This window comes from Chelmon rostratus, chromosome 8, assembly GCF_017976325.1.
Source record: "Chelmon rostratus isolate fCheRos1 chromosome 8, fCheRos1.pri, whole genome shotgun sequence".
NCBI lineage: Eukaryota > Metazoa > Chordata > Actinopteri > Chaetodontiformes > Chaetodontidae > Chelmon > Chelmon rostratus.
Window position 1 is genome coordinate 11,413,035 of NC_055665.1, and position 14,307 is coordinate 11,427,341.

General features: G+C 46.1%; 1 protein-coding gene across 1 annotated transcript in view; it reads right to left on the reverse strand.

Moving 5' to 3' along the window:
- Positions 1-4,663: 4,663 nt before the first annotated feature.
- Positions 4,664-14,307, reverse strand: part of LOC121610283 (glutamate receptor ionotropic, NMDA 2D) — a 28,224-nt gene continuing 18,580 nt past the window's right edge. The window contains exons 12-18 of the mRNA XM_041942318.1: positions 13,293-13,362; positions 13,069-13,186; positions 8,648-8,883; positions 7,285-7,852; positions 6,302-7,176; positions 5,839-6,157; positions 4,664-5,598 (exon numbers count right to left, since the gene is read on the reverse strand). Coding sequence (XP_041798252.1) covers positions 4,664-5,598; positions 5,839-6,157; positions 6,302-7,176; positions 7,285-7,852; positions 8,648-8,883; positions 13,069-13,186; positions 13,293-13,362 — 3,121 coding nt within the window. The remainder of the gene's footprint in view (positions 5,599-5,838; positions 6,158-6,301; positions 7,177-7,284; positions 7,853-8,647; positions 8,884-13,068; positions 13,187-13,292; positions 13,363-14,307) is intronic.

Consider the following 14,307-nt stretch of genomic DNA (forward strand, 5'->3'; position numbering starts at 1 on the left):
GGTTTTTTTACCCCAGTTTGCGACACGCAGCCTCCTTCATGTTCAGCCCTGTGCTTTGTACACAAAAAACCATCCAAAAGTTTGTAAGGCTGGGGTACAGATGCATGCACGCAAGAGAAGCCCATATTTCTGGCCAGAAGGAGAAACTCCTATTTGACACAGAGACGACACATAAGGACAACAGGATGTATGTGATTACGTTAATCAGAGCATGCACGGCTGCATGTAAATAGGAATATTTATTTTCATTAGCCATGTAAACAGCTTAGTAGGAATATTGTCCTTTATGGAATAAGGGCAAAAACCAGAATAGTTTGTGCATGTAAACGTAGTCATTGAAAAATACACTTCAGTCCTGACTGGTTTGAGGCTATCCATGATATGAAGCTTTTGTGATAACATGCAGGGCAGCGTAAACTGTTGATCTACAGATTAGGTGGTTGACACGTTATCAACGCTTTATCATAGCCACTTCAGGCCAAACCAGTCCAGTCTAGATCAGCATAGACAGCAGACACGTCACCACCGTGTTGCCCCTCAGCACTCTCCCAAAGTGAGCTTTAAATATTTCACCTCCCACTGATTAAGGTCAGGACTGAGCAGAGGGGAGCATAGCAGATCTTTGACCAGTGCTTTGGGGAAAGTGAAGGACATTATACTATATTACCCAGCAGGCACCAGGTGGTGGCGGTGCAGAGGACACCATGGCAACGCCATGAAAATGCCATGGCAACACCATAGCAACTGTGGCCTCATTTGCTCGCTGGTGGTGTGGTACAGCCCAGACTTGCTACAGTGGCATGGTCGTCAGATACACACTTCAGTCACATCAGTAATAGTAACATTGTTCATTAATTATTTCATCAGTCAATTAATTGATCATCATCATCAACAATCAGTCAAAAGGAGCAAGAACACAGTATCTACTGGTCTCTGTTTTTTGCTAAGTGAGAGACAGAGGAATGAGCTGATTTAAAAAGGAAGTGATCAAAGGAAAAAAGCAAAGGTCAATGGATGGGTTAATTAACAAAGAGATGTGAGCGCAATGTGAAAGAACTTTAAAAGAGGAGAGGTGGAGAATGTTCATAGCGTGTTAATGAAAACCAGGAGGAAGAACTGCAGAGGAGAGCAGGAGAAAGCAAAAGAGACAGCAGACTGTGTGAGAGATGCGTAAAAGCAGCGAGTGTCAAAAAGTCATGTTAGGTAGTTCGAGAGGAGTGACAGACTGATAGCTATAGTAGATACAGATGAATAGAGAGTTTAGACTTTTACTTGTCTTTTTTGTCACAGGCACTAATGTCTTCACAGTCATATAGGAGGAATCGAAATTCAAAAATGATTTCAGTGTCTAGAATCGCTACAAAGCTAAAACATTTAAAACTATTTCATCTAACACTTCCTCCAAATATACCAAACTTAACTAATATATATATATACCTGTATGTATATATATGTATATATTTATTTGTACATATATATTTCTTTATAGATAAATGATAGAATTCAAATGATAATTGAATACAATAAAATATCTCAGTTAAATCACAGTATAACATGGTACATTCTCAAAAACATAGTATATTTTAATATATTCTTTTTTCTCAGCATAAAATAAAATAAATAAAACAAAATAAGCCAGAGGGTTTTTTAGAGTCACTTCTGTTCATGCAGTCACAGACTTAAGTATTAGCGCCTCAATAGAAATCAATAATGCTCAATGACATTCCAGGTTTAAGCCCTGTTGATTGGTGGAAAATGACTGTATTCTACTACACAGGAAGCAGTCAAACTGTTGTCCGTCAAACTGGCTTCCCTGGGTCCTAAGCATTTGCTACAATTGAACAAGACACCCACCCACCACAAATCTTTGAGATTTCATTCAGCTAAACATGCAATGACTCTGGGGATTTCCAAAGGATGGGTAAAGGCAAAAGCATTTCTCTAAAAACAAAGACAGATTGTTTTAAAAATTGCCCCGCACAGACCTAGAAAAAAAGCAATCCATGTGCAGATAAAAGGTACAGTCTGCTCTCATCAAAAGGCAAAGGAGTTAAAAGGGGAATTGAGAAGGTCGACTAACCCTTCGATCTGTGACGACATGCACAAACACAACACACTGTCCCTCACATCGCAGGTCAACCCCCGCCCCTCCTTCTAGCCATTATCAAGAGCATCCAAAAAGCTACAAAGTCTAAAAGTAGGTGTTCTTTTGCTACATCATGTCAAAGCTACATTCGACTACAATACGAGAAGAGCTGGGCTGTGGCTGGTCTTAGCGTGAGAAATGAGGTGGATATGTTGACCTTATGAAAATGGAGTGTATGCATTGCAATGTTGGCAACATTGGCACAGTTTACACAGTAGATGGCTTTTTGCACAGCTCACAGAAGGTACAATGCTAGAGTTCACTAACAAGTAGCATTTCGTATTCATATTGGTCAACCAGAGCCAGGTGTTGCAGACTTGAACTCATTTACTACAATCACAATCCGACCAAATTAGATGAAACCAATCCCACCTATGAGAAAATCACTGAAGATGTGAAACATCTGACTCTGGCGGAAACAAATGATCTAATTTTAAACTAGAGGAAAAACAATTACAGTGTCTGCAAACAGATGTGCCATTGCATCGCTGTCACATTGAAGGTGGGAATATTGCTCAAAGTCAAACAGTCATATGATAATCTTGATAACAGGAGTCATTACTGACTGCATTCAGTGAAGTCTCAGCTATTTTATATGCACCTCAAATTGGAACTCAGAGCATTCACAGTATATCGTTCAGTCTTATTTGCCGAAAGGAACTAGTCAAAGTACAAGATAATTTCCTCAGCACAAGTATCTGTGGTCCTTTGTTATTTGAACCTTGGTTACAGTGAATTTTATTGTCCATAATAGCAACATGAGTTAACATCAAGTGAATAGTTTTCCACATACCAGCATGTTACCTGGAGATTGTGCAGTTACAACTGTGGCACACATGTCTGAAATAATACAATGAAGAATTGTGCTTCATATAATCCATCATCTACAAACTCTGCCGAGGTACAGTATAGTACTGAAATACAATAATATGCTAAGAGAGCTTTTACAATACACTGCACTTGGTTTCAATCCCCCTTACTTCCTCTGTATAAATCCTGACTAGCCACTTTCATAAAATTAATAAAGTTCATGGCTGCATGCCTCTTGCTCTGCATCATGTAGCTTCAATTATTAAACTCACCAGAAGTCTCTTGCACAATTGTCTCCAAAGCTTATTTGAATATTATGCAGCCATCTAGTGCCAATTACAGATATTGCACCAATCACCCCCTTGATCCACTTACATGATGGTGAATAATGCGTTGTTCACATGTAAAAAGAAAAGATAGGGGTTTATCTATGAACACAAATTACTTGAAAACCAATCTTGCTTGAAAGCTCTTGAGTTGAAATTTGGCACTGCTATTGAATCATTCCCACTTCCAACACTAGCCACATCCAGCCTCCTCTTTATTAAAACACTAACACAGTGAGAGAAATATATTGATAGAATAAAAAAGAGGGTATGGGGAGAAAAGTCTGAGTAAGAAAGAAAAAAAGACAGACATAAAAGAAAATCTGCTACATGTCTTTTTTGTTCTTATTGTTATTTCTCTTTTCAGGTTCAGTTTGTTGTTCAAATACTTTGATACTCAACTGTGTTTGAGCTCTGGTTGGACCAGAGGTGACATGACAAGCTCCAACAGGGAGGAGGAGAAGTGGTTCCTGTTCAATCTTGATTGGTTAAAAGGGTTTCTAGTAAAACATGACATCACGTAGATGGTCCTGGGGTAGAGCTAGATGGGTCTGATGGTGTCATGAGGTCACTGTGGGCAAATAAACAGCACTGTCCTCACTGTCCAGTGAAAGGTGATCAGGCAGACAGAGTGCATGAGAGAGCTGACTGCATTGCTTTTCATATCAACCGATTTACAAAAGGGAAGAAGAGGGGACAGTCTCTCCAACACCAAGAAGCAGTCCACCAATTGAGTTCAAAAGCCAACAGCCAATGAAGACAGGGAGCCAGAGTCTATTGACCAAACGCTGGTCTCTTTTTGGAGAGGGTGGGTCTCTCCACATCCCAAAGAGGTGTGTTCACAAAGCCAGAGGGAGGGAGACGTTTTGAGCATATATCTGTGTGTGTGTGTGTGTGTTCGTGCATGTGTGTGTTTGTGTGTACAAATATGACATCATTACTCACAGGTTGGAGACTACTCTTATCCATAGTTGTGACTCGGGGAGGGGAGGAGAACCGAAGATGACATCACAAAGCTCAATTCTGAGCGAAGAAGAAGTTCAGGAGCTGCAGTCCCCGGTGATGCAGTCTCACTTTCACTCACATCGTCATGGGAACCATCCAAACGGACGTAGCTCACCCTGGTGTGGCGTCTCACTGTCGCCCTCACCAAAACCCGTACAATGGAGCGGGAGGCGGTAGTGTTGCTCTCACACAGAGTAGGGTTGGCAGTAGAACTACTGTCCATATTAGTGCCTGCAGTGATGGTTGCTAATTGATTACCTATGGTCAACAAGGCAGCCATATCTCTGGTGTCATCCCTGGCTCCAGCTGCCATGGCACCACGGTTCTCAATAGCAGTGGTGCTCGCTCCCACGTCTCCCTCTCTCCTCTCCCCCTGTCATACCTCACTCTCCAGGCTGGAGAAGTGGGCCGACCCTCGGCGTGAGCACAGGCTCTTGGCTTTGAGTGGCAGGTGGGGGGAGTAGAACCTCCGTGGCTGTGGCACCGAGCGCAGTCTCTGATACTGGAGTTTGGCACTGGCTGAAGCCTGAGCCTGGCCCTGGCCTGCCATCCCGACCCCTGCTGGTGGTGAGACGGAGGATGAAGAGGGCGGAGGCGGGATGGGCATCGGGAGAGCGGTGGGAGACATGGACGGCTGCTGGGGTGGTGACGGTGAGGGCTGCGGTGGATGGTCTGTGGGCTGTGTGCTGAGGCTGAGGTTAGATTGGCTGCCTGATTTGGCCTGACTAAGATCTGGTTTAGGGGGCAGAGGCTTGGGCCGAGAACCCCCGCTGAAGCTGTGGCAGTGGGGGAGAAGCTCTTCCTGGCTATGTGAAAGCGCCGTGGCTCCTCTCTTTGAATGCGAGGTGTGAGAGCGGCTGTGGGGATGTGGGTAAGGATGGGGTTGGGGGTAAAGGCTGCAGGAACACATGGTGGCCCGTCCTGCTTCTTCCCCTCTGTCCCTAGCTCGCCCCTTGCTCTTACCTCCTCCACTCTTCCATTTTTTGTCTCCCTTCACAGGGATCTTGTCCATCGACCAGTATCTTCTAGGAGGAGGGAAGGCTGCGGGTGGTGGTGGCCACTGTGTGCCGAGCCCTCCACTCCCTCCTCCTGACCCCCAACCTACTCCTGGCCCTGAACCCCAGAAATCAGCACCGATCCATCCCTCTGCTCGAGTTCCTAGTAAGGAGTCATCTCTACTGTTGATGCTGCCCCCTTTCTCTCTGGAAGGGTAGGTGCCAAAGAACCACCCTCCTCCGCCTATGCCGCCTATTCCAGAGCTGCTACCCCCTGCACCCCCTTCCCAGTATCTTTCAAAACGGCCAAACTCCCCTGACGAGCCCTCATCTGAATAACTGTCCTCTGCTCTGACCCTGTCCCTCTCTGACTCGGACACTGCCCCCCTTCCTGCTCTCCTTCCTCTCTCCTCCACCCGCTCCCTCACTTCCTCTTCCTCATCGTCATCATCCTCATCATCTTCAGAGTCCCACTCATGGAAGGACAGCCCTTCTCTTGTCTGTGCTTTCTCTTTTTCATAATGCATCAACAAAGGACGCCGCTCTCCGAGTCTACCACTATCTTCTCTGTCCATCCCTCCACTTCTTCTCCGCTTGGAGGATGGAAGGAGCGGGTGCAGGGATGTTGGAGGAGTATTAGAATCGTCTCCTCTTCCATTCACCCAAAATTTGACTGATGCAGGGAGTTTGTTGAGGTTTGGGTAGCGCTTATTGGGGGTATGATGTCTGGAATGAGAGCGTGAGGATTTGGGACGCCTCTCCCTGCTCCTGTCCTCCTGTTCCCTATCATTGCCCTCATCTCCTGCTTCTCTTCTACCCCTCTCCCGCTCTCCTTCCCATGAATCCCGACTCTTCTCCCCAAATGTGCTCCGATACTGGGCAGAGAAGGAGGAGTAATCTTGTATTCCTCCTTCCCTCTCTCCTTCCACCTCTCCTTCTCTGTCTGGCTCTACATCTCCCTCCTCTGGCTCAGATCGTCTTCCCCCAGTTGATTTCTTTCTTTTCTTTGTCTTAAGTGCTTTCTTCTTCTTCTTTTTCACCTTTCGTCGCTTTCTTTCTCTCTCTCTCTCTCTTTCCCTTTCTTCCCTCTTTTTCCTCTTTTTGTTCTTTTTCTTTTTCTTCTTCTCTTTCTCCTTCTCTTTTCTTCTCTTCTTTTCCCTTTTTTGCCGCTCAGCATCTCCACCCGCTCCGCTCCTCTCTCGCTCATTCCAGCTTGCCCACCACTCTTGGAGCTGAGACAGTTGGCTTCCCCCTCTCTCCCTCTCTCGCTCCCTTTCTCTGTCACACCAGGATGTGCGTGGTTTCCTGGGGGGTATAGGTGGGGGCAGGCGCCCGTGGCTGAGGGAACGAGGCCGGATGATTGAGCGTTCCCTTTCCCTCCCCCTGCCAAGGAGGAGGCTGGACTCTTCCGTCAGCTCCTCATCATCATCATCATCCTCTCCATCTATTCCTCCAGTCCTGTCTCGTGTGCTCCTGGAGGAGCTGTAAGAGTAGGTGGGAGAGGTGGAGCGAGAGGATGAGGCAGATGAAGACGTGGATGTAGATGAGGTGGTCGACGAAGAGGACGAGGACGTATAGTGCAAGGATGCAGAGGGAGAAGGAGGGGTGTAAGAGGGGCTGAGGGGTACTGGCACAGGAAGTGAGAGCGGGGGAGAGAGGGGGCGTGCCCTCCTCCCTCCACCCTCCCTCACTCCATCTCGTGCGCCTCCCCTCCGCCCCAGGGGCAGAATGTTCTCATATAGTGGCCCTCCAGGCTCTTTGGGCTTCTTGGGCCTGCGCTTCCTCCAGAAGGATGAGGGGAGAGGGGGAGAGGGGTGTGGCAGTGGGGGTGTAGGAGGCAGAGGGGCCTGACTCTTAGGAGGCAGTCTGGGAGTGCCCAGAGGTTTAACGGCCCCTTTCCCCTGACTTCCGCTGCCACCTCCCACCACCCTCTTCCCAACCCCGTGGTCCATGCCCTTCTCTGAGTAGAAGGCCACACTAGCTGGAGGGGGCTGGGGGTGGCCCCTGGGCATAGTCTTGGGGGTCTGGGACCCTGCCTGCTGCTCCATGCAGGGCCCCAGTCCCTCAGGGTCAATGGGACCATAGTATCTCTTGTAACCATCAAGTCCCCCACCCCCTCCAGCAGTTGAAACCCAGTTTGGTGGGACTTTCTGAGCAAAGGGCCCCATGTCTGTGATGGCCCCCCTTACAGCCATTGGGTTGGTGGCTGTAGCAGATTTGGGCAGCCTCCAGCGATCCACCACTGCCAGTCTGCGGTCTGGCCGGGGCAGGAAGGTGGAGCAAGGGAGGGGTGCACCAGCAATGGGGGTGTTGGAGGGACCCAATGCTGTCCCAGAATGCACCACAGTGGGAGGAGAGCCCGGTAGAGGTGTTTTGTACACAGGTTGTGGTTGCTGCTGTTGTGGTGGCTGCTGCTGTTGCGCCATGGCAATGGCTGGGCTGGTCATCGATGTTGAGACAACATGTGGCTGGGACGGGACAGTAACCATTGCTGTATGATGATGAGTAGGCAAAGCTTTAGCTCCACCTGGTGCTGTTTCATCCTCAAAACTACAGCAACTATACATGCCCTGAGAAAAAGAGAGTACAAACAAGAAACACAGAGTCTGTGTTTACTCATAGAGCAACATAACATAAAATAGAATAAACAGTATTTAAATGTAATGTAAAATGTAAAAAAATGTAACAATACAGATGCAGTAGACTGAAGATATAGTACCACACACATACAAAAGACATTATTACTGTTTGTACATGAGACAAAGAGAGAGAGACAGAGAAAGAGGGGAGCGAATGAGAATGAAAATCCAAATAAGCTCCAGTTTCCAAAAGAAATGCAAGATTGCTATTTTTCAGATAAACATCCATTTCTATTTATAGTGCAGTTGTGCATTGTTTGGTAAATGAAATTGCATACATGCGTAAATACATAAATTACAACCACAGTGGCGAAAAAGGATAAATTATTATCAGTGAAGCTACAATAATCACATGCATATGGTGTGGGCTAGTTCTGTCAAGGTCATTGTCAAAGGAACAGGATATCCAGGGTGTGAGCAGAATTGAATTTCAATTAATCTCCTGAATTGACTGAGTGGAATTGAATTGACCTCAGACCTCACACTTTCTAACACTCACACTCAGTAACAGATAAGGGCATACACACAGGCAGGAGCACACATGCTAACCGTGCACACATGTTTGTGCTTATGGTCACATGCACAGTACTGCGGTTCCCATCATTTTATACTGTTATACTGCAGCTTATTTTGAGTGCACTACATTGTGAGAGCATTAGCAGTGGAAATGTGGATGATTTTTTTTTTTCGTTGATAAAATACTTTCCACAAGACAAAAACACTTACCCTGCTGATTGCCAGGAGAAAGTCTAATTTCCCAGAACTGGTGGCCATGCAGTGGCGCAGCTTCCAGTAGACCAAGTGTTCCCAGGCAAACACCAGCAGACTGAGGCCCATAGCTACCAGCAGCATGTAGAAGACCCCGGCCATGTTGTCAATATCCAGTTTACTGCTCATCACCTCAATTTTGTCATTATGGCAGATACCGGACAGCCAGAGGCGCTCCAGCATCTCAATCTCATCTGGAAAGGGGATGGGTAGGGGGAAGGAAACGGGAAATGGATATTGTTAAAAGGGGGGGAAGTAGAGAGGAGGAAGGAAAAAAGAGAAAATAGAAGAAGGCAAGAAAAACAAAAAAGGGGTTAAGAGATGAGACAAGGGATCGTGTTGGACACGAGAAGAATTGAGGCCAGGGGGCTAGATAGATAGATAGATAGATAGATAGATAGATAGATAGATAGATAGATAGATAGATAGATAGATAGATAGATAGATAGATAGATAGATAGATAGATAGATAGAAACAAGGGACACACAGGGAGACAGAAAGGTTAATAATAAGCACAAAGGTGCAGGTCTAGAGTATCGCTTGCTGTTGGCCCATTATTGAAGGTGACTCGTCAAGGTCAAGGGTCAGTTATACAAAAAGCAGCACTGTGTCCAAACTAACAAAGAGGAAGGAGACTGAGACAGAGATAGAGAGAGTCCAAAACAATGAAGTTGCCTTGAGAAGTAAAATGGCACCGACAACCTAATCTCAACATTGTAACCCAGAGTAAATGAGGACTGGAGGAGAAAGGCAGACCAGGAGCCACAGTGAGGTGGTTGTATGGGTCGAACAAGCATGGAAGAGAGGGAGAGAGGTAATGAGAGAGTTGGGAAGAATATTTTACAAAGAGAGAGGAAGCGGCATTCTGTCCCTGTCCACAAACGCGTCAGGGGAAATGAGACAGACACAGAGACAGACAGAGTTAGGGGGAGCTGGAACAAGGGACGCAGAGATGGAGGACGAGAGGCTGAGATTGTGTCATTATGACAAACAGCGGGGACACTCTTCAGCTTGAAGAGGATGAGAGGAGATGAAAAGAGGGAAAAACGTGAAGAGCGAGAGAACCAATAGGAAGGGACAGAGACAGAGGAGAAGATCATAATCATTTAATTGTGCTGGAGGGATGGTCCGAATCTCCATCAAGGTGGTAAGCTCAAGGGGATTCAAGATTCCCATTTGTTAACCTACCACGAACCAGGCAAGACCACTTCACCCACTACCCTGCCTTTTCATTTCTGATCTCACCGGCCTAATGAGTCCAAGCTGCCTTGCTAAACCTGTGATTGGGTGCGGGGGTTGCTGGTGTAACCATAGTGATGGACAGCCAAGAGATGCAGCATGTGATTCATGATGGAATTAAAGAGGTGAATTATCTAACAGAACTCCTAATGAGGGCATTCTGTTACACCAATCGCAATGGCAGGATAGACAGCACTGCAATAACCCGATCTGAAGGTTGCATTTTACTGCAAATTACAGTTTCTGAGCTATCTCAAGTCAAAAGGCTAAAGCAGGCTTTAAAAGCTGACAAGTCACGCATCCACTTGCAACACTACACTGCTCTGTGAAAACTCCAGCTGAAGCTTTTCATTTGTGCCTTCATTAGCTGTGCTTGCATAGCTTAGATGAAGCCGACTCAGTCATCTGTGTGATCTGGCTAATGCGTCTCCTGTAGAACATCATTAGCCAATCAGCCGTGGCCTCCAGCTACAGCAACAGATGGACACAGTGCTACTGCAACCCACTGGCAGACTCACGTAACAGCTCCCTGTCTCAGATTCACTCATACGCACATTCCAAGACACAAAGGTGAATATAGCCCCATTGAAGAGGATTTATCGGTGTCATTGACCTTCAGTAGAAGCTGTGTGTCCAAACAGGTGCCTGATGTGAAAACAGCAAGTGTCTTAGTGAAGGGTACAGATAAACAGCTAGTCTCATGTCTGTCCTCCACTTCACAAGCCTCAGTCGAATCCTCTCTCTAAGCTCTAAGTCTCATCTCCTGGCTTTCCTGCCATTTGACTTCCAGTGATTCATCTTGTGCTTCTTCATCTCCCTCTTTCACAATCTGACTCTTTCTCACTGTGCCTGTTTCTTCCCTCCCTTAGACCTTTGTGATGGCAGTTGTCTCTACCTCTCAGTCGCAGCCAGCTCAGGCCTGCCAAATCTGACAGGTGTGTCAAATCCACACTCCACCTCTGTCGTTCCTGGCAGGTCAGGTCAGGTAGAGCTGGCACGCTGCAAACACAGAGCTGGCACGCAACACAAAGACATTATTTAATAAAGGAAACTGTGTCTGTGTGTCTTCGTGTGTGTGCATATGTAAGTGCGCAAGTGTCTACGTGCATGTTTTGGATTTTGCAGTTGCCAGATGTGGCATCATGCCAGAGATGTCCAGAGACGCTGAGCTCCACACTTGTTGAGCAGTAAACCATGACCCGTACAATCCTGTGCTTTTATCACAACATGACAAACCTGTCTGCATTCATTGGGAGATTTCGGAAAAGACACCCTGCCAGCCAAGAGCTGCAAATTCAGCTTCTCACTTTTTTTTTAATATCTACTCACTGAATAATATATTCTTGGAATCAAAATCCTGATACTATGCAAAAAATAGAAGGGGATCTGATAAGAAGGAAAAAGGAAATCTTGCTACTCAGCAGTTTTTCCTTTATCAGGAAACAAGTTGTAGTGAGATCAATGGACCGTGTCTTAAAGCTGTGGTATGAATCACCAGAGGCAGCAACAAGGAGAACAATACACTTACGAAGTTGACAAAGCCATGGTGGACTTCTCTAGTGCCCCTCTATCCTCTAATGCAGTTGTAAAATGATGTAGCTCAACACGGCAGGGTACAATAATGATATAACAATGTGACATGATTTAACCCAGCTGAAGGTGTGATGCCGAGTCCTTGAGCCGTAGGGCGATTGTTGAGATGCAGCCTTTGAGGGCACGCTGAATGCAAGCCCCCCCGCTCCCTCCCACCACATCCAAACAAACTAATCCTCTTCCTTAGTAATCCACTCCAATAATGCCTGCCGACAACTAGAACCCTCAGCATTCTACACCACCCTGTAACTAGATCCATCCTGGGTACACAGTTGATGTTAAGGGCTTCTGCTACACAGAACAGGAGCAAGGACAAGGGCACATACCAAGAATTAAAAGAAACAACAGACATAGCATGTCAAGGCTGTCTGGGCTCTCTGTTTTTCTTGCACACACACACACACACACACACACACACACACACACACACACACACACACACACACACACACACACACACATCCTTTCCCAGGTCCAACTATTCAGCTCCAGACGCCAGTCTTATTTAATAGATCTTGGCACCAAATTGGCATTATCAGTGTGTAAGCAGCTAAACTGTCTGCGTGCCAGAAACAGCTAAAGGGCTTTGTCCGCCACGCCATAAGCAAAGCTGATTTAAAACACGAGGAAAAGCCAAACAAGCAGCATTCGATTGAGACAATAAATGCGTGTGGCGGACTGTGTAAAATGACAATCAAGCATTAGCGTACTGACGACTATTGCTAAAAACAGATTCTCTCTGTCAAACAAGCACCCATCCTTCCGTGGATTAATCTTAGACACAAGTGTGTGCAGCAGACAAACAGCATACTAATAATGTTCCTATAGCTATCAATTATTCAATTATCGGATCTGTTTTCTATACCTCTTTATGCTTCAGTGCACCCTTTCCACAGCTCATGTTCAGGGTATTTTCAGGTGTTTCTCTGTGGGGTTTTTTTTCTTCACAGTTCCTCACTTTCTGTGTCAGTCTCAGCTAATCTGTAATGAGTGTAAATCTGTCACCGCACAAGTTGTGATGATCCTTTTTTACAACACTGACTCACACAAGTAAATCCTTTTTTCTTTTACCCACCCGAGCAGGAAAAAAGGGAGAGTGAAAGTCAGAAAGATTGAGAGGAGTGAAAATGGGGGAGGGGCAGGTGCACTTTCACCAACAGAATCAAGGCATTTCTCCAATTCTTGAAACAAACAAATGATATTCCTCTTGTTCCCACCTCCCCTTTTATTTCCCCTCTTCTCTTGTAGCCAACAAAGAGACCCACAAACCTCTTTACTAGCACCATCAGCCCTCTCCTACACACCATTATTCCCTCTGTTGCAATCAAAACACCTTATAGCCATTACTCTCTTCACACCTTCTATTCCCGCATCCACTACGCAACATTCTTTCATTCATCTAGCCCCTGTGTCCTCCACCCCCCCACCCCCCAGTGTTACTCTGTCCCTCGTTTCTCTGTCCTGTCATTTTATCCATAACCTTTCCTTTGCCCCTCCATTGTCCTAATTATTTTCCTCTATAACCTTCCCTCCCCACAGTTCTTACCATCTCCCACCAGCTGCAGCAAGGCCAGGTCAAGAGGACGTTTCCAACGTGAGTTTTTGTGCAGGGCGATACCGTAGCCTGTGGTGGCAAAAACCTTCCCCGAGCCTATGGTCATCACCTTGGACAAAGGACAATGCACAGATTTTAAAAAAGATGACCAAGAGGCAAATATATATGCTAAATCTAGTGTGTGAGTAAGAGTGCCTACATGAGTCTTTCCTCACCTTACAACCTTCGTCCTTCCTGGCCATATAGTTCAATACTGCAGCATCATAAATAAAAGCATCCAGTTTCCTGTAAAGGGATCAAGGGAGAATTCATTCATCATTAAATGGGAGAGAGGGAACAGAAGGATGGAGAGACTGGCTGTGGCAGGGGAGGGGAGGAGGTATAAAGGTGGATCTCTGCAATGTACCTGGGAAGAGAGTTGGGGTGCAAAAATATACAGCAGACAGGCACGCAGAATGATAGAGAGGGCATGAAAAGTTAAATCGTAACAAGAAAAGGGAGGAAGGGTGGAATTGTAAAGCAGGCTTGGCGGAAAGAGTGAAAACACAAGGAGAATAAAATAAGGCAGAGATCAGGGAAAGATGTGTGAGTAAGAGGGAGCGGGAAGGTGGTGGAGGAGACAGAGGGGAGGAGGAGGAGGATGGGGATTTATACAATGCGAAGAGCGCAGTGACAGGGAGAGAGAGAGTGGGGGAAAGATTTACACACTTCAGGGGGAAAAGACATGGGATAGAGCCAGAGAGTGATGAGGATTATAAAGTTTAAATACAGACACACCGAGGAAGCACACTGGGAAAGGAGGAAAGAATGGACCAAAAAAGAGAAGGAGAAAAGAGAAATGGTAAGATAAGAGGGCAGATGAAGAGTGACAGGACGGGAAAGATCAGCAACAAGAAAGAGAAAAAGGACAGCAGGAGAAAAGCAAAAGTTTCTCATTTTTGTGCATGTTAACACTGCGTTATAATTGTGGTGTCAAGGCAATGGGGAGGGAGAAACGGTGACAGAGGCTTAGGATAAAGTAAACTGGGATTATCCAACACATGACGGTGATAGAGATTCTACTAGAAAGTGAAGTGGGAAATGCTGCTTGCACTGTGCGGGTGGGTCGAGATAGCGGTGAAGGTGGAGGCAGAGAGAGAGAGAGCGATAGAGAGAGAGTAAAGGTGAGAGAATCTGTGCAGGAAGGCAGGAAATGTGACAAAAGATGTGAAATGTTAGTTTGAGTTGAAA